The following is a 25276-nucleotide window of genomic DNA, read 5'->3' as shown; positions in this document are numbered from 1 at the left end:
AGAGAGAGAGAGAGAGAGAGAGAGAGAGAGAGAGAGAGAGAGAGAGAAAGTGAGAGTGTGTGTGTGTTAAACTGGACAGCTGCGGTGGTCTTTTGGGGAAGTGTGTACAGATGGTGACAGGGGGTAGCACCAGTACTACATGACTGATAATTGGAATTAAAACAAAATGAGAGAAGAGAATTTTCTTCCTTGGTTATAGCTCCTCACTTCTTCAGAAAGTAGAATCTGCCATTTACTTTCTAAGAGCGGGGAATGATGGTCCTGTCGTTATTTCGGAAGACAGAGAGCGTGTCTGCTGTATTTCGAATGGCATGGGATTGTCATAGAGACTTACTCTGAGCTCTCTGAATAAAATGGCTCAGGATTAGTCACAGTAACATGTGGAACGTCAGGAAACTCAAGACAGATTTCTTTGTTTTACAGTCAGTGAGAAGACTGAAGTGAACTTGATACTGTTCATGGGATGTTAGCAGTTGAGATCCTCCAGGGAAAGGGAAAACCATGTTGTCTGCAGATTAAATAAACCATCTGTATACAAATACTCTCGTCTACCTGATGGTTTTATTTTGTGCTATATGGTCTTTGCACAGTTTGGGGGTGACTTGTGTACACGTGTCCCCAAGACAAAATAGTTGAGAAGCAGTTTGCTTCCTGGAGACAGGGCATGAGGTCATAGTGGAAAGGGGGCTGACTTCAGAGTTTCGTGGAAATGAGTTCAAATTCTACCACTTAATGCTTACTTGCAGTGTGACCATGGGTAAGTCATTTATGTTTTCTGGACCTCAGCTCTTTTGACTGTAAAATGGACATAATAACAACCCCTATCTCATAAGATTGTTGGGAGGATCAAATGAAATACTTTTCAAACCTCAAAACACTGCATAAATGTGGAGTATTATTATTATTTGTAAAAATAACTCAGAAAGAACCATGTTAAATTGAGTAACATCACATTTAACTGTGTGTATGGCATTTAACTGTGGACTAGGAGTTCTCAAACATTTTTTTGTGTCCTGGAGCCTTTGGGCAATGAAGCCTATGATGGACTTCTTCTCAAAATCATGTTTTTAAATACATAAAACAAAATATAAAGTATCACCAAGCCAACCATTACATTAAAACATAGTTAAACCAAGTTTGCAGACCCCAGGTTAAGAATGAGATACTGGGTGATCTTGGACGCTTACTTAACCTCCATGAGCCTCAGTTTCCTCATCTGTAAAATGAGAGGCTTGGACTGATGGTCTCTGAGTTCTCTCCAGCTTTTGAGTAAGCTTCTTGAAAGCAGTGGCTGTCGTATGCCTCTTTTTGTATCCTCAGCACTTAGCAGGGTGCCTGGAACAGAGTAGGTGCTTAATGAATGTTTCTCGAATCAATGAATGAATGAGCCGATCCAGATTCTCAAATTCCAATAAATTCTAAGTTACATGAGGGCAGGGACTTTTTTGTTTTAGTCGGTAACCTTCAAGCTTATCATAGAGCCCCACACATGGTAGGTGCTTAAGACTGATAAGTTGAATTAGAATCATTAGAATAGCACTTTTCTTGATTTTGGGTGTATGAGTGAAATCTGACCAGCTCTGCCTTAATTCTGTCCCCTTTCCCCCATTACTGAATGGAAAAAAAAAAAAACAAATTTCTTTCATGATGAGCAATATCCAGGCTTGCTGAATGACCACACAGACCTATTTTTACCTTCCATAGTTTGTCAATGATGATGCCATTTATTTAATCTCCTTTTTTCTCCATGGATTTCAAAGCAAGTGAGCCCAGGAGGAAGGGTCTTCTCCTGCTCTAGCCCTTTGCTGGACTCCTGGGGATAGGTGGCTTGTGGTCAATTTTGGAATCTCTCCTGCTTGGTGCATCAAAGGCTCCCAGAACAATAGTTGCGCATTCTGTCAGCCTCAGGTCAGTGCCTTCTCGAACTCTGCTGGTCATAGCCAGAGTCAGAGAAAGGGATTAAAGATCTTTTGGAATTCTGAATTTCCCCTTGTCGCTTATGCTAGCCAGGGTTCTTTTTCTCTCCTTATTGATTGGCACAGATCAATGTTATTTTAGCAGTACAGACTGCAGAAGAAATGAAAATCATCTTGAGGCTTATGCAGCCTCTTTAAAATAAAGTCACCGTTGGTAACTATAGTTCCAAAGGTCAGGCTACCTTTTTGGCTTATGTCTCCAGAAAACTCAAATATTTTGAAGCAGGAGACACTGTGCTCAAAGATAGGAGCCTGTGAACATTCAGCACTTCATAGCCCAGGGAGTCAAACAGGACACAGCGTCATCTGGAGATGCTGACTTTCAGGGTGCCAGTGCTGGGAAAGGAACGAGAGAACCCACATGAAATGCTCATTTCAGGAGAGGTTGTCTGTTCAATTCAGGGCTGAACTTGTCTTCTGTCAGTCCTCCCCACCACAAAAAGGGAGAGTCATTCTCATCTTACATTTTCCCTGTCTGTCTGTCTCTTCTTTACCCCTCAAATCCATAGGCTTTCTTGAAACCAAACCAAGACTGTTGTTGACACATGTAGGTATTACTGTGCTCCCTAAAGAGCCTGGGTGAGACTGCCCCCATCCATTCTAAGTACGTGGTGACCATTCAGACTGTCTGTGAATTGTTCTGTCCCAAGTCCCACAGACTTGACCTTTCCCTGAAATCTTTGCCTCCGTGAGAATGATGTAGGCGAAGGGTAATATGTAGTTGTTGGCCCGTTGGTATGTCAAGAACGGGAAATTTTATTTCATGTTTTAAAATCTGTTGGAGTCGAGAAGAATTTGGTTATCTAGAGCAGGAATTCTTTTTCTGTGCCCCGGGCACCTCTGGAAGTCTGGTGAAGCCTCTGCACCCCTTCTCTGAATCATATTTTTGCATAATTCAAGGAAATGCTGTTTCAGTTCTAAGTTTATGAAAATAAAGATGTGATCTTTGTTTCCCTGCCTAAGTTCACAAAGCCTCTGAAATGTACTCATGGAACTCTAGTAGGGCTATGGACCCCAGGTTAAAAACTCTTAAACTAGATGGAGAAGAACAGGCATGAACTTTATTAGAAGTTGAATTTTATATATGATTAAATATTGATACATAATATGCTTTCCATACTTTATTTGAACCTTGAAACAACTCTGAGATGGGGACTGTTATTTCTGAGGAGTAGACAGAGGCTGGAAGCATCTGAGTGACTTATCCAGGGTCACACAGCTAGGAAGCTCGTGGGATTCTAGATTCTATAGAAGCGGGAAGGGATTATTGTGACCATCTAGCCTGACCACCTCATTTAACATGAAGAAACAGAGTCCCAGACAGATCACACAGTTGGTAAATCTTCCTAGTGGGATTCAAAACCATGGCCTGCTGACTCCAAGTCCAGTGACCTTTCTGCTAGAAGCATGCCGCCTCTCTGGAATCCAATCCCTGCATTTCAGGTTCACCATCCTCTTCCCCTTTGTGTATTACTTTGGATGCTATTTCTGCTGGGAAACGTTCTGTGGGTGACATCCTTGTCTCTGGCGAATATGAGTATGTATCATAACCCTGCAGTATGCAGTCTGGCCCGACTGCTTGTCATAACTTAGGAGGGGCCAAAAGCCCCCAATACTGGAAGTGTCAGAAGCCAGGATGAAAGTATTTGACCCACTGGATAGGGGCTTGCAAACTCACCTCCAAAACTTCACTCCAAGGCCCCTTTCATCAGCTCCAAAATACCCCAGCCTATAGAATTCTCCTTTCTTTAATTGGAGACCTCTTGGTTGTAGGTAACATAAGCCTCTCCAAGGGAAACAGGACCCAAGCAAAGATAAGACTTCCTTCCCCCAACACATACAGCATTCATGTTTTTTTTTTTTTTCCCTCTAAGGCATGTTCATTATCAAAACCAGTCCACTGCAGACTTCTCCATCAAGTATTTCTATCTGGACTCTTTTTACATATCTTAAAGCCCTGATTGGCTTCAGTGAGGATAATGGAAGGATTTTTTTTTTGGGGGGGGGGAGGCAGGATTTCTCTTTCTTTTGCATAAAAACATTAAAAATATTGAGAAGCAAGAAATGATAATGTCAAATCATATGGAAATTAATTTGTTTTAAAGGGACCAGGAAAATCCTGCTTTGTGCTTTCACAGAATACTAAGAGGGGCCAAATCCTGCCCAGATTCTGTGGTGAGCCCTCAATGAAAACACTTCCAGTTGGTGGATGAAAAATGGAATGGAATGTTTCTTGACTTTGTCTCTAGTAAAATCCAAAAAGCTGCAGAGGGACTGGATTGCAGTCTACATGTTCACAAAGTGGTAGGATGAAGTAGGTTTTCCTGATGGGACCATCCTAATAAGGGTAGCCTCCTTGGTGAGGAACAAAGCCTTTTTTGGAGGCAAAGCAGCATAGATTCTGGCCTTCTACTGAGCGTTAATATCTGAATTATGTAATTATAGAATCTGAGAATTAGAAGAAACCCAAGCAGGCAGGAATCCATTATAAGGGGTCATGCAGCCCCACTAGAGAGAGATGAGAACATGGAACCAGGGGACCGTTGGTTTAAAGCTGGAAAGGGACCTTGAAGATTATTGAATCCATCATTGTCATTTTATAAGGAGAGCAAACGGAGATAGATTCAGAAGCTACTACCTCTGATGGCTGCCCATTTAATTCCAGGACAGCTTGAGTTGTTAGCTGTCCCTCTCCCACATGTGTGTACACATATATATTTGTGCACACCCATGTGTACATGTGTGTGTATGCATGACCATATGTGCATGTGTATGTTTCTATACACACATATGTTAAAATACACACTTGTATTTTAAAGCATGGCTCCCTCTATTTTGCCCACATTGAAGGCACAGGTGTTTTATTAAGTGTTTATTGAATGAATAAATATTGTTCTTCTCATTTATCCTAAGCCTCAGCTAATTCTGAGCTTGGTATGCCCAATCACATTTGTATGGGACTATGTTACATTTTTGTATTCAAGCTGGGCTCTTCTTTTCTCTCTATACATTCTAAATGTTAAGTTCCTTAGAGTTTTGGCGAAGGGACCCTTTGGCAGAACTTTTTTTTAGCAGATAGATTCATAGATGTGAAGGTCAAGTGACTTGTCCAGCATGAAACAGCCACTATATGTCAGAAGTGGGTCTTGAATCCATGTTATTTCCTTCTTTCAAAACCAACTTTCTCTCTAGTTCGCTGTGCTGTGCCTTTGATAACTGTTTCTAGATTAATTGATTTTTCAACTTTTTCGTTGGCAGTTTACGTAGTATCTTATAGTAGTAAGCATGTATATTGCGTGAATGGATATATTAAACAGTTCTCTGTCCATGGCTTTTGGGATACTCATTTTCTCTTGGTTTTAGTATTTTTTGCTCATGGCCTGTGGGGAAGCAACAGACCTTGCAGAATCCTTGATCATACAAAAAAGAATTTAATTTGTATAGATTATTAACTATACTTATCAGAATCTCAGTATATACTTGAGTCTGTTAGAATAGATAATACTTGAAGGATCCCTGGAGTTGAAATCAGAACGCCAAGTTTGCAGAGCCAGCTGCCCTCCTTTTGTCCTTGGGCAAATAAATCACTTAACTTTGGACCTCAGTCTCTTTATTTGTAAAATAGGGACAATATTTCCTGCATGACCAGCTTCACAGTCTTATTGCAATAATTAAAAACTGCAGTTTATGTAAACGCTTCATAAGACATATATAGGACGATATAAACATTAACTATTATCTTCAACTCCTCTGGGCACTTTATCTGTTCATGAGAGCAAGGGCATGGAAACTGAATTATTGTTTTCTTGTCAACAAAGGGTAGATGGTGAGTATTTTGAATTATTCCCATTGCTAAGGCAGGAGAAGGCAGGCAGCTAGGTGGTAGTGGGTAGAGCACCAGATCTGGAATCAGGAAGACTCATCTTTGTGAGTTCACATTCAACCTCACACTTACTAGCTCTGCGATCCTGGCCAAGTCACTTTAACCCTGTTTGCCTCACTTTCCTCATCTGTAAAATGAGTGGGAGAAGGAAATGGCAAACCACTCCAGTATCTCTACCAAGAAAAGCCCAAATGGGGTCACAAAGAGCTAGACATGACTGATCAACAACAAAGGCACGAGAAAGGGGAATAGTGAGAAATGGAATGACCTTGGCCTCACTGAAGAGCTGGATGCCATGAGGTTCTGTCCAGTCGTGTGATTCGGCAGTGATTGGCGCAGCTTGAGGAGAGAGGCCTGCTCTCGAGCCAGCCTTGACTGCTCAGTGAGGTCATCCCCCATAGCCTGGCATTCACTTTCACCCCTTGACCTGTCCACTCCCTCTGCCTCCCAACCATGAATGTATGCTTAGTTTAATATTAGCCCAAACCAAACAGAGTTGAGAAGAGAAATATGATGAGGACAAATTGTGTAACAACATGAAAAGCAAAAAGTCTGAATTTTCTGCTCACATGTCTCAGCCCCCTGTCTTTTCGCTTGGATGATGGAGATGGGACTTCAAAGGCCGCCCAGCATTTCAGTGATATTCACCCATGGCATCATGGCTTGTGTCAAATGAGTTAACACAGCATCCCTTTGCTTACTGGTAGAGTGATCTCCCTTTAAAAGTGAATAAAACCCCCCTATGGCTATGTAGTGGGGGGATACAGGGGCCACCCTTTGGGCAGATTGATTCAAAGGGGGAACTAGTTAATGTTTTTGTTTAAATTTATGCTCAGGATATTGTGGGAAATCATTTCAATTAACTGTTTGTTTTATGTTGGCATTTTTTGCTTTATTTCAGTGTTGGAATTAGACTAATACTAGGCAGCATTATTGGAAAGTGAGGTAGTTCAGTAAGCATTTATTAAGCACCTGCTGCATGCCAGACTGTCTGCTAGGTCCTAGGGATGCGAAGACTCAAATGAACCAGTCTCTGTCCTTAAGGAATTTACTTCCTATAGGAAGCAAAACAAAATATGTACAGATAAGTAAATAAAATGCATATACCAAGTAAATACCAAATAGGTCACATTTTAATCATAGGATGACCTTTGCCTAAGCTAATGAGACACGTTAGAAATGGAAGGGAACTCAGTAGTGTCAAACTCAAATAAAAAGGTCCTTGTGGGCACTTAGAAAACCACATACGAACATTTCCTATGTTCTATTATATTTTTTTTTTACTTATTTTGTCAGACATTTTCCAGTTACATTTTAATCTGGTTCTATCTGTCCTCAGGAGTTTTGCTGGCTGAAGTCTGTGGCCTGAGTCCATCTCCCTCATTTTAAAGATGTCAGAACTGAGGCTCACAGAGGTACAGACCAGGATTTGAAAGAAGGCCCCATTGCACCTTTTCCTGATACTTCTCGGCTTTGTTCAGTCTTTTGTAGACAGGGAATTTGAGCCTCAGAAAGGAGAAATCTGCTCCACGTTCCCTGGCTGGAGTGTTGGCACTGGCTCTCATGCTGGTCTTCTGACTTTAATTTTACTTCTCCTTCTTGCCTCCCTTAGAAATTCTCCTGTCTGTTTCTTCTCTGTAATTCAGCCACATTTGAAAACTCAGTAGCATTAGGGCCAGTGAGGGGGGCAGCATGAGGCATGTGGGATTTGGAGCTGGGAAACCTGGTTTTGAATCTCAGCTCCTTCCCCATCTAGAGTGACCTTGGCCACTAGCTAGTCACCCTCTGGGCCTGTGAAAGAAGATTCCATCCTTTCTAAGGGCCCTTCCAGCTTTAAGTCCGTGGCTTTGGAATATTGAAGGCTGCTCCTTTAGTCCTAGTCATTAGCCTAAGCCATGATCTCAAGGGTCCAGTTGGGCTCCATTTTCCAATGGTGGCTCCTTCAAATAGTCTTACTGTTTGCTGTTTTCATGCAAAGGGGCTATAATAGGTGGCAGCCATTTCAAATTCCCAACTCTTTTGGGTGAATTCATGGAGTTTGGCCTCCCATCCACTTTGATGGGAACCACTGTTCCTTCCAGTCTTGTTTTTGGCCATTTAGCAGGATCCAGACTGACTGGGCAGGCCCATGCATCTGTTTCTCCTTTCTCACGCCATCTTAGTGAAGCCTTCAATAGATTACCCCTAATCTTGTCAGCAAACTGCAGGAAGACAACTATTAAAAGTGGAACAGCTATTAAGCAGTCAGGGCTTTATTATGCTTTCTCTGTTTTGTTTAAGTCTCTTCTTAATTGGTTGATTAATGTAAGCTAAGTCCTCTCCCCTTCCAGTCTCTACAGATGGCAAGTGCTAGGGCCCAACTGTCAGTTGTGGAGGGGGAAAAAAAATGAGGAGGTGGGGTCAGAGTTCAAAGTCAGAGATCGAGAGATACCACAATAATCCATCATGAGAACTTGTCTTTGGGTGCCCAGTCAGGCAAAAGTGAGACCCACAAAGTCTATTCCCTCAACATAGGGTTGGAGCAATTTTTGTTTTCCCCACTGGATTTAAGGAAGATGATTTAATTCTGCAGGAACGTCTCTTATGGATTTCTGATCCATGAGGAACCACGATGGTGCTTTTACCAATGGAAGCTTCCCTTTTGCTGTATCCAGAATGTGCTCTTTCCTGCCTGCCTCCCCCCCCCCACCCCATTTAAGTCTTGAGTTTGAAAACAAGAACCTTAATGGATGGAAAATGGGGCAAGTAGAACTGAGTGCAGGTTTAAAGAAACCTTTCAAAAGAAATCACTTTTTCCCATTTTCATGGGAGGATGATTTATTACGGCCCACTTCCTTCTCAGGAGGAAGAATAGAATTATGTTCTGGTATTGATCCATAAAGAGGATTTGCATTTTATTCATACTATAAAAGTGCCTTTAATGGAGACATTGTGGTAATTGAATCTATACGGTGTATCACTATCAGAGTATCTTTTTAATTATTTTATGTTATGTAAGTCGGTAACTACATTTAAGTCATGGGGCAGGAGCTGGCCGCTTTATATCTTTTAAGCGTAACATGGAACGTTTAATATTCTAACAGCGGGCCTGCAGTAAAGGACATTCTTTAGTGGAATGCAAAAAAAAAAAAGGAGAAGGATTTCATTACATTCAGCACAGTATGAAAGGAGTCAAAGTAGTTTTGTTAATTAAATTCAATTGGCATCCATTAGACCAATGGAATGAGATGAATCCAGCAGAAAGCTGACACAGCACAGGTATGCAATTTGGCTAAATGGCCCCTTCTCAACTGCTGAGCATTTCAGGACTTGCTGCTCTTTGGGGGTGGGGCGGGAGGTGGGAGGGTGGGCAGAGAGCTTTCTTCTCACAGAAAGTTGAAGAGTAACTCTTACTTGCTGAAGGGTAAAGGTTTCCTTTGGCCCTTCTGTGCGGGGGCTACGCAGGCCCTGAGGCCTTTCTTGGCCAGAGAGACTGGTTTGTGTCAGTTACATAAAATGTCAGCAGTAGCATACGTTGGTACGTTTAGCTGTGGAAAACAGATGTGTCCATCTATTGAAGCATGTAAGGGTTGATGTGTTTGTTTGTGTAGATAGATAGACAGACAGATAGATAGACAGACAGATGAATAGGTAGGCAGATAGATAGATGAATAGGTAGACAGACAGTAAATAGAGAGAGAGAGATAGGTAGACAGATAGATGAATGGATGGGTAGATGGATAGGTAGATTTAGATAGATAAACAGATGATAAATGGATAGATATATGAAATAGATGATATTGATGGAGATAATAGATGGTTGGATGGATGAGTAGTCAGATATGGATAGGTAACAGATGATAGATGAAATAAATGACATGTCACTATAAATGATAGGTATATAGATAGATAGACCCATAGATGATAGATATATGTGCCTTTCTGTGGAGGTAGTTTTATTTTGTAGTTGGTCCTGGGAAATCTTGGTAATGGAGATTTACTGTACCAGTGCAGGATGATACCTTCTCTACAAGATATGGTTTGCTGAGTTCCCTGGAGCATTGAGAGGTTCAGTGATCTGCCCAGGGTCACATAGCAGCCTGTGTATATGAAGAGAGAGAATTTAAACCTTTGTCTTCCTTTCTGCAAGGTCTGCTTTTTCTATATATATATATACACATATATCAACCCGCCCACCCACCTACCCATCCATCCATCTGTCCCTCCATCCCACCATCCCTCCATCCATCCACACACAAAGTTCTTCCTCACTGCAAGCCCTGGTCTCTGTGATGCTGTGATGCTTCTTTGGTGTGTACTCGTTGTATGGGCATTAGTCTGATATATAATTGTGATGTGAGTGATGGAGTAAATGCCTCCTCAGGTCCTTCATAGCCTTAAGAATTTTACTGCCCCTTTATATGCACACACCTATTTGCCTGAAACTGTCTCTCTATTCATCTCAACACATCTGCACCCACGTGTCTCTGTTTTGTCTCTCGGTGTCTCTAGGTTATTCTCTCCATGTGTCTGTATCTCTTTACTTGTGTGTGTGTCTTGTCTCCCATTTATCTCATTGCTTCACCATGTATCTCAGTCTGTCTGCCTTTATGTGTATATGTATCTTATCCACCATCTACTTAATCTCTCTCGTATCCTTCTTTGTCATCTCATCTATCTATGTATCCATCCGTGTAAGCCTATCTGTTTGTATCTGTCTGTCTTCCTCTCTTTCAGAAGACCCATAGCTTCCATGGTGCACTCATTCCCTCCACTGACTCAGATAGCAACCTTTCTTTGTCTTAGTTTTCATGTGTTGTTTAGCTTAAACATTCACCCAGGTGTCTGGCCTTCTGCTGTGGAGCTTCTCTGCCTCAGCTGGGCTGGTCCTCGGGCGACAGACACACAGTCTGTCACTGGGCTCATCCTTGAAGCCCGTCCAGCCTGGGCTGACATGCCAGAGTTCTACTGGGATAGCCTTGAAGGACCTGTGAGGTGTGCTATGAAGACTCCTTTATGAGTACATATACACATAGGAGAGAGACAGAGAAAGAGAGAGACAGAGAGAGACAGAGACAGACAGACAGACAGACAGATAGAGACAGAGAGAGAGAGAGAGTTTTCTTGGTTCAAGCCAACAGGTAATTTTTTTATGTACCTGCTGTATGCAAGGTGCTTTGCCAGGAGCATGAAAAAAATAAAGATGTTGCAGCCCCTGTCTGCCAGGAGGTTGCCATTTACTGGGGTAACTCCCCACTTCATCTAATGATTTCAAAATTTGCCATAATATAATGAAGAGCATAGGAGAGGTCAGGTGGTATGCCCAGAGGAGGGATCATTGTTTAGTAGGGGCATGAGGGAGGTGGCAGTGGTGGCTGAGTTGGTGTTTAGCCAGGATGACCTAGAGGAGGGGTCACACCTGAACTGGACCTGTGTGTATGCTTATCATGTAATTCGTGGTATATAGATATCCACATATATGTATACATCTGTGATATAAGTCTGTATATTTAAGCAAATCTCATGTAGATTTATACAGGTATATGAAGATTTTACACATATATGCAATGTGTTTACAGTTATGCACAGGGCTTTGTGTATAAGCCCTAGAGAGTTATTAAAGGCCCACAAGGAAGTAAGGTGGTTTGGCTTCATAGAACCATAGGTTTAGATGGAACTCCTTTTAAGGTCCCATTGAGTCCAGCCCCTTTAGGGAAACTGAGGCACAGTGGCAAGATAAATTACTTCACCAGTGTCACATAACCAGTATGTGTCAGAAGCATCTTGAACTCTAGTCTTTCTTGGGTTCAAAATCAAATGAAATATTTGTAAATCCCTGGCATGTGTAATAGAATTCATACAAATAATTATTTCCTTCTAGTCCCTTCCCCCTCCCCTTTCTCTTTCTAACCCAGGGTTGACGGCTTGTTCACTATGCCAGGCTGCTTGTAATGGCCACACTCACATTCATTATTAGCTTGCATATATCGAAAACTTTAAGATTTCCTCAGAACTTCAAATATCTCATCCCACTTGATCCCCATCCCAGTCATGTGAAGGAGGGGCTGTTATTATCCTGATTTTGTGGATGATAACATTGAGGTTCAGAGAAGTTAATTAACTTGCCCAAGGTCACATAGCTAGCAAGTGCCCGGGGCAGGATTTGAATCTGGTTTTCCCAGATTCCAAGTCTGGTTCTGGACCCTCTGCAGCAAGCTGCTTCCCTTCCACATCCCATATATGTAGGGCCATGTATATTTATATATGTGCTCTCCTCCCCCCACCCCCAGGTTTTCTTTAAGGAAATTGGATTGAGATGGGCTGATTTGCTTTTGATTTAGACTCTTGGAGTTATATTCAGAATCAGAGTGTATAATGATGGGAGCTAGAAGAGCAAGATTTAGTTAGTGGGGCAAGTGTGTCTCCTTTTTGGCATAATAACTTGCTTCTTGAAGAGGCTTTTATATGTCAGGCTGATAAGTTTCTTTCCACAGTGAAAAGACAAGAATACCACTCAGGCATTGGCTGGGACATAATTCTGACAGCCAGCGAGCTCGCGGTGCCGCGCAGTGCAGACTGGTGCTTCTTGCCAAGAGGGAAATTGGCTAAAACCAGAAGGGATATCAGTGCTCGTTGCTTTAAGGTGCAATAACCTGTCTGTGTTTTGCATTTATATTTAAGGACTGTGGGAAGACATCATTGCCTTGGACCTGTATCCCTGCAGGTCTCAAGTTATCAATATGCATGTAGGCAGGTAGTTTAGCAAGTGTGAGGGTGAAAAGTTAAACAGAGGAAGCATTACAAGCTTCCTTCTTTTGTGTGCTTTGAGATCATGACCCTCTTGCCTAGTAGCAACTTCTCATCTTCCATTTTAGTAAGAGATCACATTTGTATAACTTCCTTATATAACTTCCTTACAAAGCCCTTTCCTCACCTGGTGAGATAGATAATAGAGGTCCTCTCCCCATTTTACAGGTGAAGAAACAGGCATCCAAAAGAGATTAAACAATAAGCAGGCATTTATTGAATGCTTACTATGTGTCAGACAGTAGGGACATAGAGAAAAAAGTATAAACAGTCCATACTCCCCTAAGACTTTACCTTCTAATGATGTTAGAATAAGAGATTAGATTAAGCTAGAACAAGGTTAAATGGAACGGAGCTAAAACTTTGGATGCCAGCTCCCTTACCGTTTCTACTACAATATTGTTGTTCAGTTGTGTCTGACTCTTTGTGACCCTGTTTAGGGTTTTCTTGGCAGAGATACTGGAACAATTTGCCATTTCCTTCTCCAGCTCATTTTACAGATGAGGAAACTGAGGCAAACAGGGGTAAGTGACTTGCCCAGGGTCACACAGCTAGTAAGTGTCTCCTGATCATCACTTTCTCTACAGCACCACCTAGTTTTTTCCCATTGGCTGGAACCTTAAAGGCATTTAGTCCAACCCTTAGCTGAACAGGAATTGCCTTGTGGCAGACAATCCATGACAACATTTGCGTGGGGATCTCCAGTGAGGGGGCCCTCACCACCTACCTCATCCCAAGGCATCTCTTTCCCCTTTGGGGTAGCTCTGATTGTTAGCGCTTCCTTTCTGCTGATGCCCATTGGACCTGTTGGAGCAAAACACAAGGCCTGGTCTTCTTCCAGGTGACTCCATTTCAGGTATTTGAAGACAGCTATCATGCCTCTCTCCCTGCTGGGGGGTGGGGGACCCTTTGGGGTGTGAGCACTGCGTCAGAAGGGGATGAACCAGGCAGTGCAGTGCTAGGCTGGTGCTACAGAGAAGTCAGTGAGATGGTCTCCACCATTAAAAAGCTTGTCTTCTGTGGCGAGCCTTCAGTGGAGGCTGAGGAAGGGAGTCTGGATCTTGGCAGACATCTGAATTGTCACCCAAGCCACAGAGTAGACTGTCTTCCTCTGTATTATTGATTTGATTATTGTTTCCTGAGAAAGAGCGGGGAGAGTTGGAGGGATGAGGGTTGTGGTATGCATGTAATGGTGGGACAGATGGCAGGATGCCTGCACTGGCTGGGCTTTGGTGTCTTGGTGGATGGCTGGGTTCCCACCTTCTGTGGGAGGCCTTTCCAAGTCCCTACCAGCTGCTAGTGACTTCCCCTCAGAGATTACCTTCCATAGACTCTGTGGTCTTATATGCCCATTTATTTTCATGTGAGCTTTCCCATTAGAATATGACCTCCCCAAGGCAGGGATTGTTTTTGCCTTTTTTGTCCGTGTATAACATGATTTCTGACACATAGTAAGAGCTTAATTGATTGACTAGATGGGAGGATACGTGACGCTAGGAGACTAAAATGGGGAAAGAAGCAGTCACTGGAATACTTAGAAATTTCTAATGAAGGTTTAGGGACCCAGGGCATGACCACTCAGAGGAGAAAATGAATTTTAACATGATGCTTTAGGTATTCTCCAAAATCTAGCATTCTGGGCCTAAGCCCTGGTCACCCTGCCCTGGTTATGGCTGTGGCCTTCTTGACTCCATCTCCAAACATTTTATCAGCACACTGCTGCTCCCTCTTCAGTGTGGTGAGAACAAGGCTGACCATGAAGCCCCCTCCAGCTTGGTTATTTAGAGTAAGCCCTTGTGGAAACAGCCATCGAGGTTCAGACCAGCGAGGGTCTCGCTGTGTGTGGAGAGGGAGATGTGGGAATGTCCGTTTATGGAGACCTCGAGTTTCCTCTGCTCCCTTGGCTAACAGAAAGGAGATTGTTGGGTATTCTATGAAATGCTGCCAGTATGATTAATTTAAAGGGTTACATTTTATTGAACCCTGGTGTACATGTTCTTTGTCAACCCACATTCACAGCTAGTTAGAGTGTGTGTAGCATTTATCACAACTTTCTGGAGACCCCTCTCACCTCATTAGCATCTGAATCTCTATTCAGCAGTTAATGTCCTTTGCTGCTGGAGTGCTCAATTCCTGTTTTCAATAAGCCAGTTGTAAAATGTCAGCCTGTCACTTACAATATAAAAAAGCAAAAATGATGGTATTTGTAAAAATGTTATCACCTCATAAAAACAAATTGTAAGGACAGGAAAGTGATCCACAGCCCTGGCCTTTCAGGGCCCAGTTCCTCCAGCTGCTCTCAATACCAGTTGTGTCCATTCCCACACTTTCCTACCAATGGAGAGGTTTACACAAGCATAATTTAAGTTACAATTACCCTAATTAACATCTCATTTGCATAAATTGTTGAAGTCAAAACAACAAAGAATAGCCTAAGAAGCTTAATCCTATTTGTCCAAAATAGAAAGATGGTTTCTTCTTTTCTCTCTCTCTTTCTTTCCTTCTTTCTTTTTCTTCCTTTCTTTCTCTTTTCCCACTGTTCCATAGAAAATGGTGGCTTCAGGAAGTCTCAGCTTTGGGATTGCAGGTTTGAGTCATTTATTATTATTTTTTTAAACAAATCAATACCTTCTTCTTATTGAAGAATGTGTCTCTGCTTTCTTACTGGAATGCTCCTTTAATTTATATTAGTTATTATCTTTTGTTTTCTTATACCTTTGTTCATAAATACATCCCTTCCCATCCTCTCTCCAGAGAATCATAGCCTATAGTGGAAAATAAAGAGAGGAAAAAAATCATCATAGCAGAACTAACCTACAAAGTTCCATGCCTAGAGTCCTCCACTCTGCAAAGGAGGGAGGGAGGGCGGCACATTTTCTCAATTTTTCTCTAGGTCTAAGCTTGGCCATTTTAATTGCACAGCATTCAGTTTCATTTCCGGCCTTCCCCTTCCGTTCAGATTGTTGTAGATATTGTATATGGTTCGTCTGGTTCATTTTACTTGATGTTGCATCAGTTCATATAAGTCTTCCTACGCTTCTCTGAAGTGTTGATATTCATCATTTCTCATCAGGGGTTAGATTCCTATTCTAGTCTTAATTTCTTTTGCCATTCCCTATTTGATGGGCATCAGCCTTCTTTCCAGTTCTTTGCTATTACAAAAAAGGAATACTCAGCCTTTAATCACATAGAAATTGGACAGGTATGCAGTTTGTACTCTTTGTTTCTTGAGTTGGTAATAAAAATATCAATTATGATAATAATATTGTCATTTTTATAGCACCTTAAAGTTTAGAAAGCATTTTATAGACACTTTTTTCATTCAAGCCTCACAATAACCCTGAGATGAGTCCTATAGCTCATATTCCTCCCATGTTAGCGATAGGGAAACTGAGGCTCGGAGTATTTAGGTAATTTTCTCAAAGTTACATAATAGTAACTAGTAAGATCCAGCTTTGAACCTGACAGAAAGCATTTATTAAGCTCCTACTGTATGCTGGGCACTCAGCTTACATGTATCATCTAACTTCAAATCCAGTACTTTTTTCACCATATCAATCACTTTCTCTCTTCCTAGACCCCTCCTGTAGTTGGAGTATTCTGCTGTAGCAACTGTATCAGCACTAACTGTATCAGAACCAAGGCCTGCCATGTTTCCCTGAGCCTGCATTCTGATACATTGTTGCCCAGTGACATTGCCAGACAATAATGCATCTGAAAAAGATCTGGAGGTTTTAGTGAACCACCAGCTCAGCATCATGAGGCAGCAGTCTGGTATGGTCACTGAAAAAGCTAATTTGATTTTGGGCTTTGTTAGAAGAGACATAGCTTCCAAGAGAAGGGAGACATCGGAGTCCTGCTGGGCTCTGCCCTGGGCAGAGCACATCTGGAGTGTTTTGTTCCACTCTGGGGGCTGCATTTTAAGGGGGATGTTGAAATCCTATTTCTTTGTCACGGCTCAGCTCCAAAGCTGTATCCTTTATGAAGCTCTTCCTAATGACACTCCTCTATCCTCAACCAGAAGTGATCTTACTCTGCTCAGATTTCTCCTAGTCATTTCTTTCCTTCATATACACTTTGATATTTGGTGGATTGGTGATCTCACATCTCTTATCTTGTTTTTATTATTGTTATCTGTTTATATGTCTTATCTCACATGTTAGATGAAAGGCCCCCGGGGCCTCTTATTCATCCTTGTAAGCCTCAGTGCCTACCACAGTGTCTTTCACATAGATAAGCTGAATAAATTTGTATTTTTTCGGGGGGAAGGATATAACTTTGAATAAACCTCATATAGTAAGATTTTCAATATCATAATTTAGGGTAATTATGTCAGTCAACAAATATTGGGCATCGACCATGGACTTTCACTGAGCAAGCATTTATTATTTCTTCCATGCCAGGCCCTGTGCAGGGCCACATGGAATGCCAGATCTATATAATCTTCTCCCTTCTTCTACAAAGTGTATGGTCTTGTTGAGAAGATGATACATAGGCAATAGAAAGAGAAGGCAAAATAAACAGAGTTGGATCTTTCTTCCAGCTTCTAGGTCTTTTCTAGATATAAATCTTTGGCTTTTAAACCATTTGCCTATAGAAAATTAAGTTCCTGCAAAGAAGTACAGAGAAGATTTTTCAGGGAATTGGTAGAGCATTAGATGGATGGAAATGAGAGATGAAGCCTTTTAGGTGGGAGAGTTAGGAATACATAAGGAATGTTTGGGAGACAAGGATTAGACTGATCTGGAGAGAGTGAAGGATATTCATGTAGAGGAGGAATGGGAAGTGAGATCGGAAAGATGGATTGGACTCAAGTAAAAGAGTTCACATTTTCTAGTGAAGGCAGAAAAACATCATTGAAAATTCTTGAGGAGGTGAGCATTGGGGATCATGGGATCCTAGGTTTAGAACTGAAAAGGACCCCAGAAACCATGAAAGATCAGCACCTTCTTTTCGAGAAAACTGAACTCCACAGAAGTTAGGTTACTTACCCAGAGTCCTACAGGTTAAGTGTTAGAGGCAGGATTTTAATCTAAGTCCTCTGCCTCCAGAACCAGTATTCTTTCATCTGGGCCATATAATCCGGCAGTAGTATATATGATGGATGACCAAAGGGATATTAGAGTTGAGAAATCGATTAGAAATTGCCTGCTGTGATTCAGCAGCCAAAGTAGCACGGTAGATAGGGTGTTAGAAGAATCAGGAAGACTTGAATTCAAATTTGACCTCAGAAACTTAGTAGCTCTGTGTTTTTCCACAAGTTTACTTAATTTCTTTGTGCCTTAATGTCCTCATCTAGAAGATGGGGATAGTAGTAACATTTACCTCCCAGGGTTGTGGTGAGATTCAAACAAGATAAGTATAAAGTACTTTGTAAACCTTAAAGTGATATGCAGATCTTTGTTACTATTATTATCATAAGTCACAGTGTGAGATAGATAATAATGTGTTTTTGTATGTATAACATGAGAAATCATGCTGTAGTAGAAAGACCATTGAATGTGCCCTCAGAGGACTGGGTTCACAGATTTAATCTGCCATGGTGTGACCCAGAATAGGTCACATAATCTCTTTGGGCCTCAGTTTCCTTATCTGGAAGATGAGGAGGAGAAACCAGCTGAACTCTAGGATTCCTTTCAACTCTAAAGCCAGGATTCTCTCTGATTGTGGGAAACTGAGGAGGTTATAAAGTCTAGTTGTGTTAAAAAAAAGGGGGTGACTGTATTTATTCAATTTTAAAAATGTTTTACTTCTTATTTCATGATGTGCTTCATTCCAAGGAAATTGATGGAGATCTCTGTGGAAGAGGAGAAGAAAAATATATCCCCCCCCAAAAAAATACATCCCCTCTGAGTCGCCTTGCCTTGACAAAGAATTTTTCCCAAGTTTATTCTTGCCTATTAAAAGGCCACTTGGTTTTCAGAGGGTGTATTCTCCCACTGGGGCTAAGTACAATATTTGGTCAGTATTTGGACTTTGGTGGTAAGTAAGACGAGTCAGTGACTTACTCCGAGGTCTGGACCTCTCCTCTTATTTCTTTATAGCCTGGATCCTTGACAAGATGGGCCGTGGTTTGCTAGACTGACTTCTTGTAACTTTTCTGTATTTACCTGGAACATGGTGTAAGTCTAAGCCCTTGATGGTGGGGCAGAAATGACATCATGAGCTTTGCCTGCAATGAGGTTTTATGACAGTTTGATAAAAGCAAAGCAAACCAAACTGGCAGTTGTCTCATTTAGGTGAAGAGTGATTTGGTGTTTGGATACCACATCCTCTGCTTTCCACAGTATATTATCTCCTGGGGATGGTGTTCATCAAGTTGCTATCTCTGGGCATTCCTCCCCCCCCCCCCCCCCCCAGAGAGCATTCCAGTTTGGTGAAGTGAGTTAACATCCAGCAGTCTGACTGGATCTAAGCCTTCCATGACTGAGGCATCTCATTCAGCAGATTGCTAAAGGGAGCTCCATCCTTCACCGGGATAGGAGATCTCATTTTTCACCTTTGTTGGGATAGTCACCAAACCATTGGATGTTCAGAGTGAGTGAGTGAAGGCTGATGTTTCCCTTGTTAAGTGAATTATCACAGAGGCAGTGTGGATAGTACATAGGCTACTGACCTTGGAGTGAGGAAGACTAGACAGGGGGAGTCAGTCCTGCCTCTGACAGTTTCTGTCTGTGTGACCAGGAGCACATTAATTTCCCTGCATCTCAGTTGTCCTCATCTGTAAAAAGGGAGAGTCAGTCAGGTGTCCTTTTAAACTTTCTTCTGGCCCTAAATATACAATCCTATGGCCTGTTGAAATAATAATATTGTTGTCCTGTTAAAATTTTGTCAAAAAGGGACTTGAAAGGACATTGAGCTAAAAATAAACCCCATCATTTTTTAGATGAGGAGACTCAGGCCTGGAGGGATGAAGTGATTTGCTCAAGTTGTGTCCCTCAAGTAGGATGTGTGTTACTTGAAGGCAGAGACTTGTGGCTTTCATCTTTCTATCTCCAGCGTGGATGTGCAGTGACCTGAACATATTCATTACTTCGTAAATGTTTGTGGACTTGAATTGGGACAGGATGATGTGGGTATGGTTGTGGGTAGTGGGTATATACTAAAGATTTTATGAACTCCACTCACTGAATACAGCGGCATTAACCTGCCTGCTGTTTTCCTTCCACCAAGACTATTATATCTGGAAAACTCAGAGAGGGATCAGTATTTACATTATATTGGCAGTATTTCCTAATATACTTAACAAATCCAAGTTCTGCCCATTCCCTCCACCCTAAAGGAATCCTTTCCCAGTAGAATTCCAGGGCAGGGAGATGATAGAGGCAGCTTCCCATGTTGTTGATACACCTTCTGCCACAGAGATGGAGTTGGGAACCCAATACACATCAGTGTTGGGCGCGAATGAAGAGATTGGCAAGGTGTGGCTCAGATGGGTGCTGGGGACATTTTATCCTCCTGAGACTCTCCATCTCAGATGTAGGAAGCCTTCTCAATTTGATCAGGGAGGTCATTTAGAACTAAACCAAGTATGTGACTCTCTCCTTTGGGAGAAGGAAGTAGGTGGCCTTGGAGGCTACATCACAATGAGAGAGCTCTTATATGTCTCTCTGCCCTTCCTCTGTCTCCCTCCTGCATTTTTTAGCGGAATGACTTGCTCAGTGTCACACTGTGAAAATTAAGTGATGAAATAAGGCTCAAACCCCAAATTTCCCATTATGGCTGACTGCCTCATAAACTCTCTCGGGACCATATTTTCTTCTCGGAAAATTATATAATGTTAGAACTGGAAGGTACCTTACACACCCTCTAGTCAATGTTCTCTCAACCCTCCATTCACTTGTAGCCTCAAATACTTTTGATGGTGGTGGTAAACACCTTTCTCTACAACTGTGGAAAAACATTTGGACCATGCCTACTTTAAAGGATCCACTCTTAAAAAAAAACATCATCTGGGCTTCTCTATTTTTCTCTTTCCCTTTCTTTCCCTTTCTTTCCCTTTCTTCCCCTCCCCTCCCCCTTCCCCCACGAGGGCATTTCCTCTGGCTCACCATGAGGGCTCAGGGAGTGATATAATTAATGCACATCACGGCTGGCCTTCTGCATTGGTAAACTGGGCGGCCACCCACATAGTATGATTTCAGGGATGCTGGGAACACTTCAGTAACTGTCCAAAACACCTCCCTCATCTATTTGCCCGTGCTTGACATGTCTTTAATAAGGAAGACACTAAGAGAGGCAGTTTTAAGAAATAATCATCATCCTGATATATCTATGGAGTGATACTGAATATACCTTCAGGGAGCTTTTAAGAGGCTGATCGCATGTCTTGTCTTTTTAGTCAGCTACATTTCATCTGTCTGTACAGTAGTCTGTAGAACAGTAAAGGAACCAAAAGCAGGCTGTTCACTTGTCCTATAGGTCATTTCTGCCTGGACTTCATCCTGGAAGATGACAGTGACTGGATGATGGTGATGAAGTGGCCTGTGTATTGCTTTAGTGAGGGGCATTAGAGCCTAGGAGTTGAGGCTTTGTTCTTAGAGTCAGGAAGACCCATCTCTTCCATGTACTAGCTTTATGGCCACAGGTGGATGACTTCAGTTCTCCAAGCCTCATTTTCCTCATCCGTAAAATGGGGATAACACCTGTAGCATCTGTCTTCCATCATTGTTGAGAGGCTCAATTGAGAGAATGTATTTGAAGTACATTGTAAACCTTAAAGGCTCTGTCACTATTGGTAGTTATGATTTCGGTTTCTTCAAGATACATAAAACCTGTTATTCTGTTAAAAATATTTTTTAAAAAATTGGGTTTTTTTTTGGTTACAGATGAGGAAACAGGTAAGTGACTTGCCCAAAGTCATATAGTTAGTAAGTAGAAAAGGTAAGATTTGAAACCAGCTCTCCTGACTCCAAATGCAGCATTCTTTCAGCCGTGCCACCACTACCAACTGGAAGTATGACTGAAGAGAGGTCACTTGGATTCTGGGAGCAGTCATTGGTAGGGGAAGGGGAGGGAGGAGGACAAGAGGGTAATGGCCACCTTAAGGGAGGGAGAAGGCAAAGGAAGTAGAGTCTGGGACCACATTCTTCCTCTTCATAACTTGATGACTTTGATAAGCCAGATCTATTCATCATCTACCTTTACCTTAGTTCTTCAAGGATCCGAGACTTCTTTGGTATAGGTGCTCCCTTCACAGATACAGATCGCACCCCTTCTTCACCTTGCTTGGCATGGAGATTGTAAAACCTCTGGGACGGAAGTTGCAGAAAAAGTTCATTCCCTATTGTTGCCAGAATCAGAATTTGAGAGTTGGAAGGGGCTTCTTCAGTGAAGGAGCCAAGCTACACAAAAGGAATCCCAGTTATTACTTATTTGTTGAGTGGCCATCAGTCTTGTTGTGAAGATCTCCATGGAAAGAGAACCATTCACTTCTCTAGTCAGCCCATTACCCTTAGGATGGCTTTTAGTGTTGGGAAGCTTGGTTTTTTTTGTACATTGACCCCACATTTGCCTTCCATCACACCTGGCTCTACTCTCTAGGGCACGTGACAGCCCTTAGAGGACCGTCATTCTCCTCTCAAGTCTTCCCTTCTCCAGGCTGTCTGAGATGAGCTTGGTTGGTCCTTGGTTGATAGACACCCAACTCATCACCAAGGCTGTCACCAAGCCTTTCCTGCTTGACCTCCCTCACCAGAGCTAGCCATTTGCTGGCGGAGCCTTCAGAAGACCAGGGTCACCTCCACTCACTCACACTGAGTCACTGGAAGAGGACTAGACTGGAAGACTTTGCTAATAGCTTTATGATATAAAGGATGACCGCCGCCAAGCAGAACCAATGATCTATGTTGTTCGAGAAAACGCCGGAGGCAAGCTGCAGCAGAAAAGTGTTTGGTGAGAGGAAATTTCTGTTTGTCTTTAATTAGGAGAAACGGTATGAAAACGTCAGCGAAGGACGCATTAATCAGGGAAGTTGGCATCACCCAGCACTCTTCATTTTTATCTGGCACTGGCTGGGTGGCATTCATTAATTTTAATAATTTGTATAGTCGAAATAGCTCTTATTGCTGTTTCATGTACAATTTTCTTTTCTTTCCTTTTTTTTCCTTTGCAGTTACCCAGACCAAAGCATCTCGGAAAGTTAGGGATGGACCTGTGGGTTCTGGGTATGGAGGCACAATGACTTTAATCTCTTTGTTCTCTCTGGAATCAGATTCCCATCATGAGGGGGCAAGGCCATTGATAAGTGCCTACTGTGTGCAGAGGTCCAGGGACCTGAGGATGCTTCCCCTGGAGATCTTAAGTGCAGGAGGTGTTCCCCTGCTCTGGGCCCTGGGGACAGTTACCAGGCCTGTTCTCCTTAGGTACCTCCCTCGCCCCGCTTGTTAATCATCTCTCTTTGAAATCCTCCTTTTGAACCATTTACTTATCTACTTACATTCCTTATTTACTTATCTTGCTGGTTGAAATGAGATAATATTTGTAAAGCATTTAGCCCAGAGCCTGGAATATAGAAGGTGCTTAATAAATGCTTTCTTTCTTTCTTTCTCCTTATCTGAGCCCCTGTTCTATCTAACCCATCCCCAGTAGATCATATGGAATTCCATGAGTGCAAAGACTCTCCCCCCCTTAATCTTTATATCCAAAGCACAATAGTAAGTAGCGATAGGTACTGGAACTCCCAGGTGAGGGCAGTCCATCTACCGATGCAGGTTGTCACTTTTTTTCTTGCAATTTATAGTCTTAAAGAGTCATCTAGAGGTCTGAGACTTTAAATGACTACAATCAGTGTATCAGTACTAGGACTTGAACCCAAGTCTCCCAGATTCAAGGCTGGCTCTCTGTCCGCACAGTGCCTCTGTTAATGTGTATTTGTTGTACTGAATTGAGAAGGACCCAGGTTATTCCCTCAAGTCTCTTCTCTTCCTTAGCCATGGCTGAGGAAAGGCCTTGGACAAGTCACTGAACTTCTCTAGAGATCAGTGTCCTCCTCTATAAAATGAGAGGGTTGGGGCAGATGACATAACCTCTGATGCCCCTTCCTGCTCTAGGGGTATGATCCTTTGTGCTGTAGGGAAGAAGGGGAAAACATTCTCATCTCTCCAGATCTGGAAAGACTTTTCATGGGGTTGATGGCGGCTGAGCTGACCCTCCGCAGATGAGGAAGATTCTGAAAAATGAGGAGGAAGGCAGAGGGCAGCTGACCACAAGCATATTTTAGAGGTGATTCACAGAGAGTGACACCGGACGGGAATTTGAGAACCTCAATTCAATTCCTAACGGTGGTACAAGCCACAGAGATGACCTTGGGTAAGTCACTACTCTCCCTTGTCCTCAGTTTGTAAGTTGAGGATGTTGGGGGAAAGAGCCTCAGAGGCCCTTCTATGGCATGAGCAGCCTGCTGGCGACCTCAGAGGTGACATCAGTCAGTCCAAAGTCCACCGGTCAGAAGAAATGTTTGCTTGGTGTCCTTGGACAGCCATAGCTCAGTCTCTCCTCATCTTTCTTCTCTCTTTATTAACTCTACCCTCCCCTTGGAAAGAAAGCTTTGTCTCAGGAGGAATCCAGGGGAGTTCATATTTATTTGTTTATTTTTGGTCTAGACTCTCTGAAGTCATTGGCATAGGGAACCCCTGGAGAGGAAACCCCTTTGACTGATGCTTATGGGGATGCATTTGCACCTGCAGTTTTAGAGTATTTCTTGGGCCACAGAGATATAAGGTCAAAATATCAAAGGTAAGACTTGAATTCTGGCCTTTAGACCTCATAGTTACACTCTTGTTCCCTGCATTGTACAGTATATAGAGTTTATTTGGTGCAGAATGGTGCAGAGGTGGTGGGATTTCTAGTGGCTAAATTTACAGATGGCAAATTTGGGTTATTTAAACTAAAACAAACATGGTTTTCCCCAATTATTTAATTTAAGCAAAATAGACTGATTCTTCCTCTCCCTCTTCCTCCTCCTCTTCTTCTTCTGCTGCGGCTACTGCTGCTTCTCTTCCTTTTCCTCCTTTTCTTCCTCCCCCTCCTCCCCACCCTCATCCTTCTCCTTCTAAATTACATAGAGAAGTTCAGCTTTTGAGAAACAATCTGGCAATGTGGATAGAGTACTGGCTTTGGATTCAGGAAGACCTGAGTTTGAAGTCAGCTTCTCATATTAGCTGGGTGACCCAGGGCTAATCACATCACCTCTTTACAAGGTTCCTCCATTGCCAGTTTCTTCTTTAAAATCCCTGTTCCCCAAACCTGTTGGGTACCTTGAGCTTTAACCCATCCTGAGAATGTTGTGAGAACCAGAAAGGTGGACATCATCTCATGGCCTGAATTTCTCTGTGTGACCTTAGGTAGCTCCTTTCTCCTCTCTGGACCTCAGTTCCCCCATCTGTAAGATAAGAGAGTCAGACCAGACAACCTCCATGGCTCTGGCTTCCTTTAATTGTGAGCCCAGTCTGTCCTTGTTCCCTTAAAGAGATGGTTCTCAGCACACCATGCTGTCTGTCATTACTAGGGTGATAAGCCTGGGGGAAGTCAGAGAGAGAGAGAGGGAGATAGAAAGAGAAACAGAGAGAGAGACAGAGAGACAGAGAGAGACAGAGAGAGAGAGACAGAGACAGAGAGAGAGACAGAGAGA

General features: G+C 42.5%; 1 protein-coding gene across 9 annotated transcripts in view; it reads left to right on the top strand.

Moving 5' to 3' along the window:
* The window catches only part of LOC138165284 (nuclear factor 1 A-type), a 463507-nt gene that overhangs the window by 25915 nt on the left and 412316 nt on the right, over window positions 1-25276 (top strand). The window contains exon 3 of one of the 9 annotated variants that reach the window (XM_069093450.1): window positions 424-541. The exons of the other annotated variants lie outside the window; for them this stretch is intronic. Within the exon in view, the coding sequence (XP_068949551.1) occupies window positions 424-470 (47 nt within the window). The 3' untranslated portion in view covers window positions 471-541. Of the gene's footprint in view, window positions 1-423; window positions 542-25276 lie in introns of those variants that run through there. 9 annotated transcript variants of the gene reach the window in all.

Source organism: Petaurus breviceps, unplaced genomic scaffold (assembly GCF_028583685.1).
Source record: "Petaurus breviceps papuanus isolate PSGF00001 unplaced genomic scaffold, PetGlider_PUasm1.0 208, whole genome shotgun sequence".
Classification (NCBI taxonomy): Eukaryota; Metazoa; Chordata; class Mammalia; order Diprotodontia; family Petauridae; genus Petaurus; species Petaurus breviceps.
The sequence above is the reverse complement of the archived record's forward strand: the minus strand, read 5'-3'. Positions and strand labels throughout refer to the sequence as shown.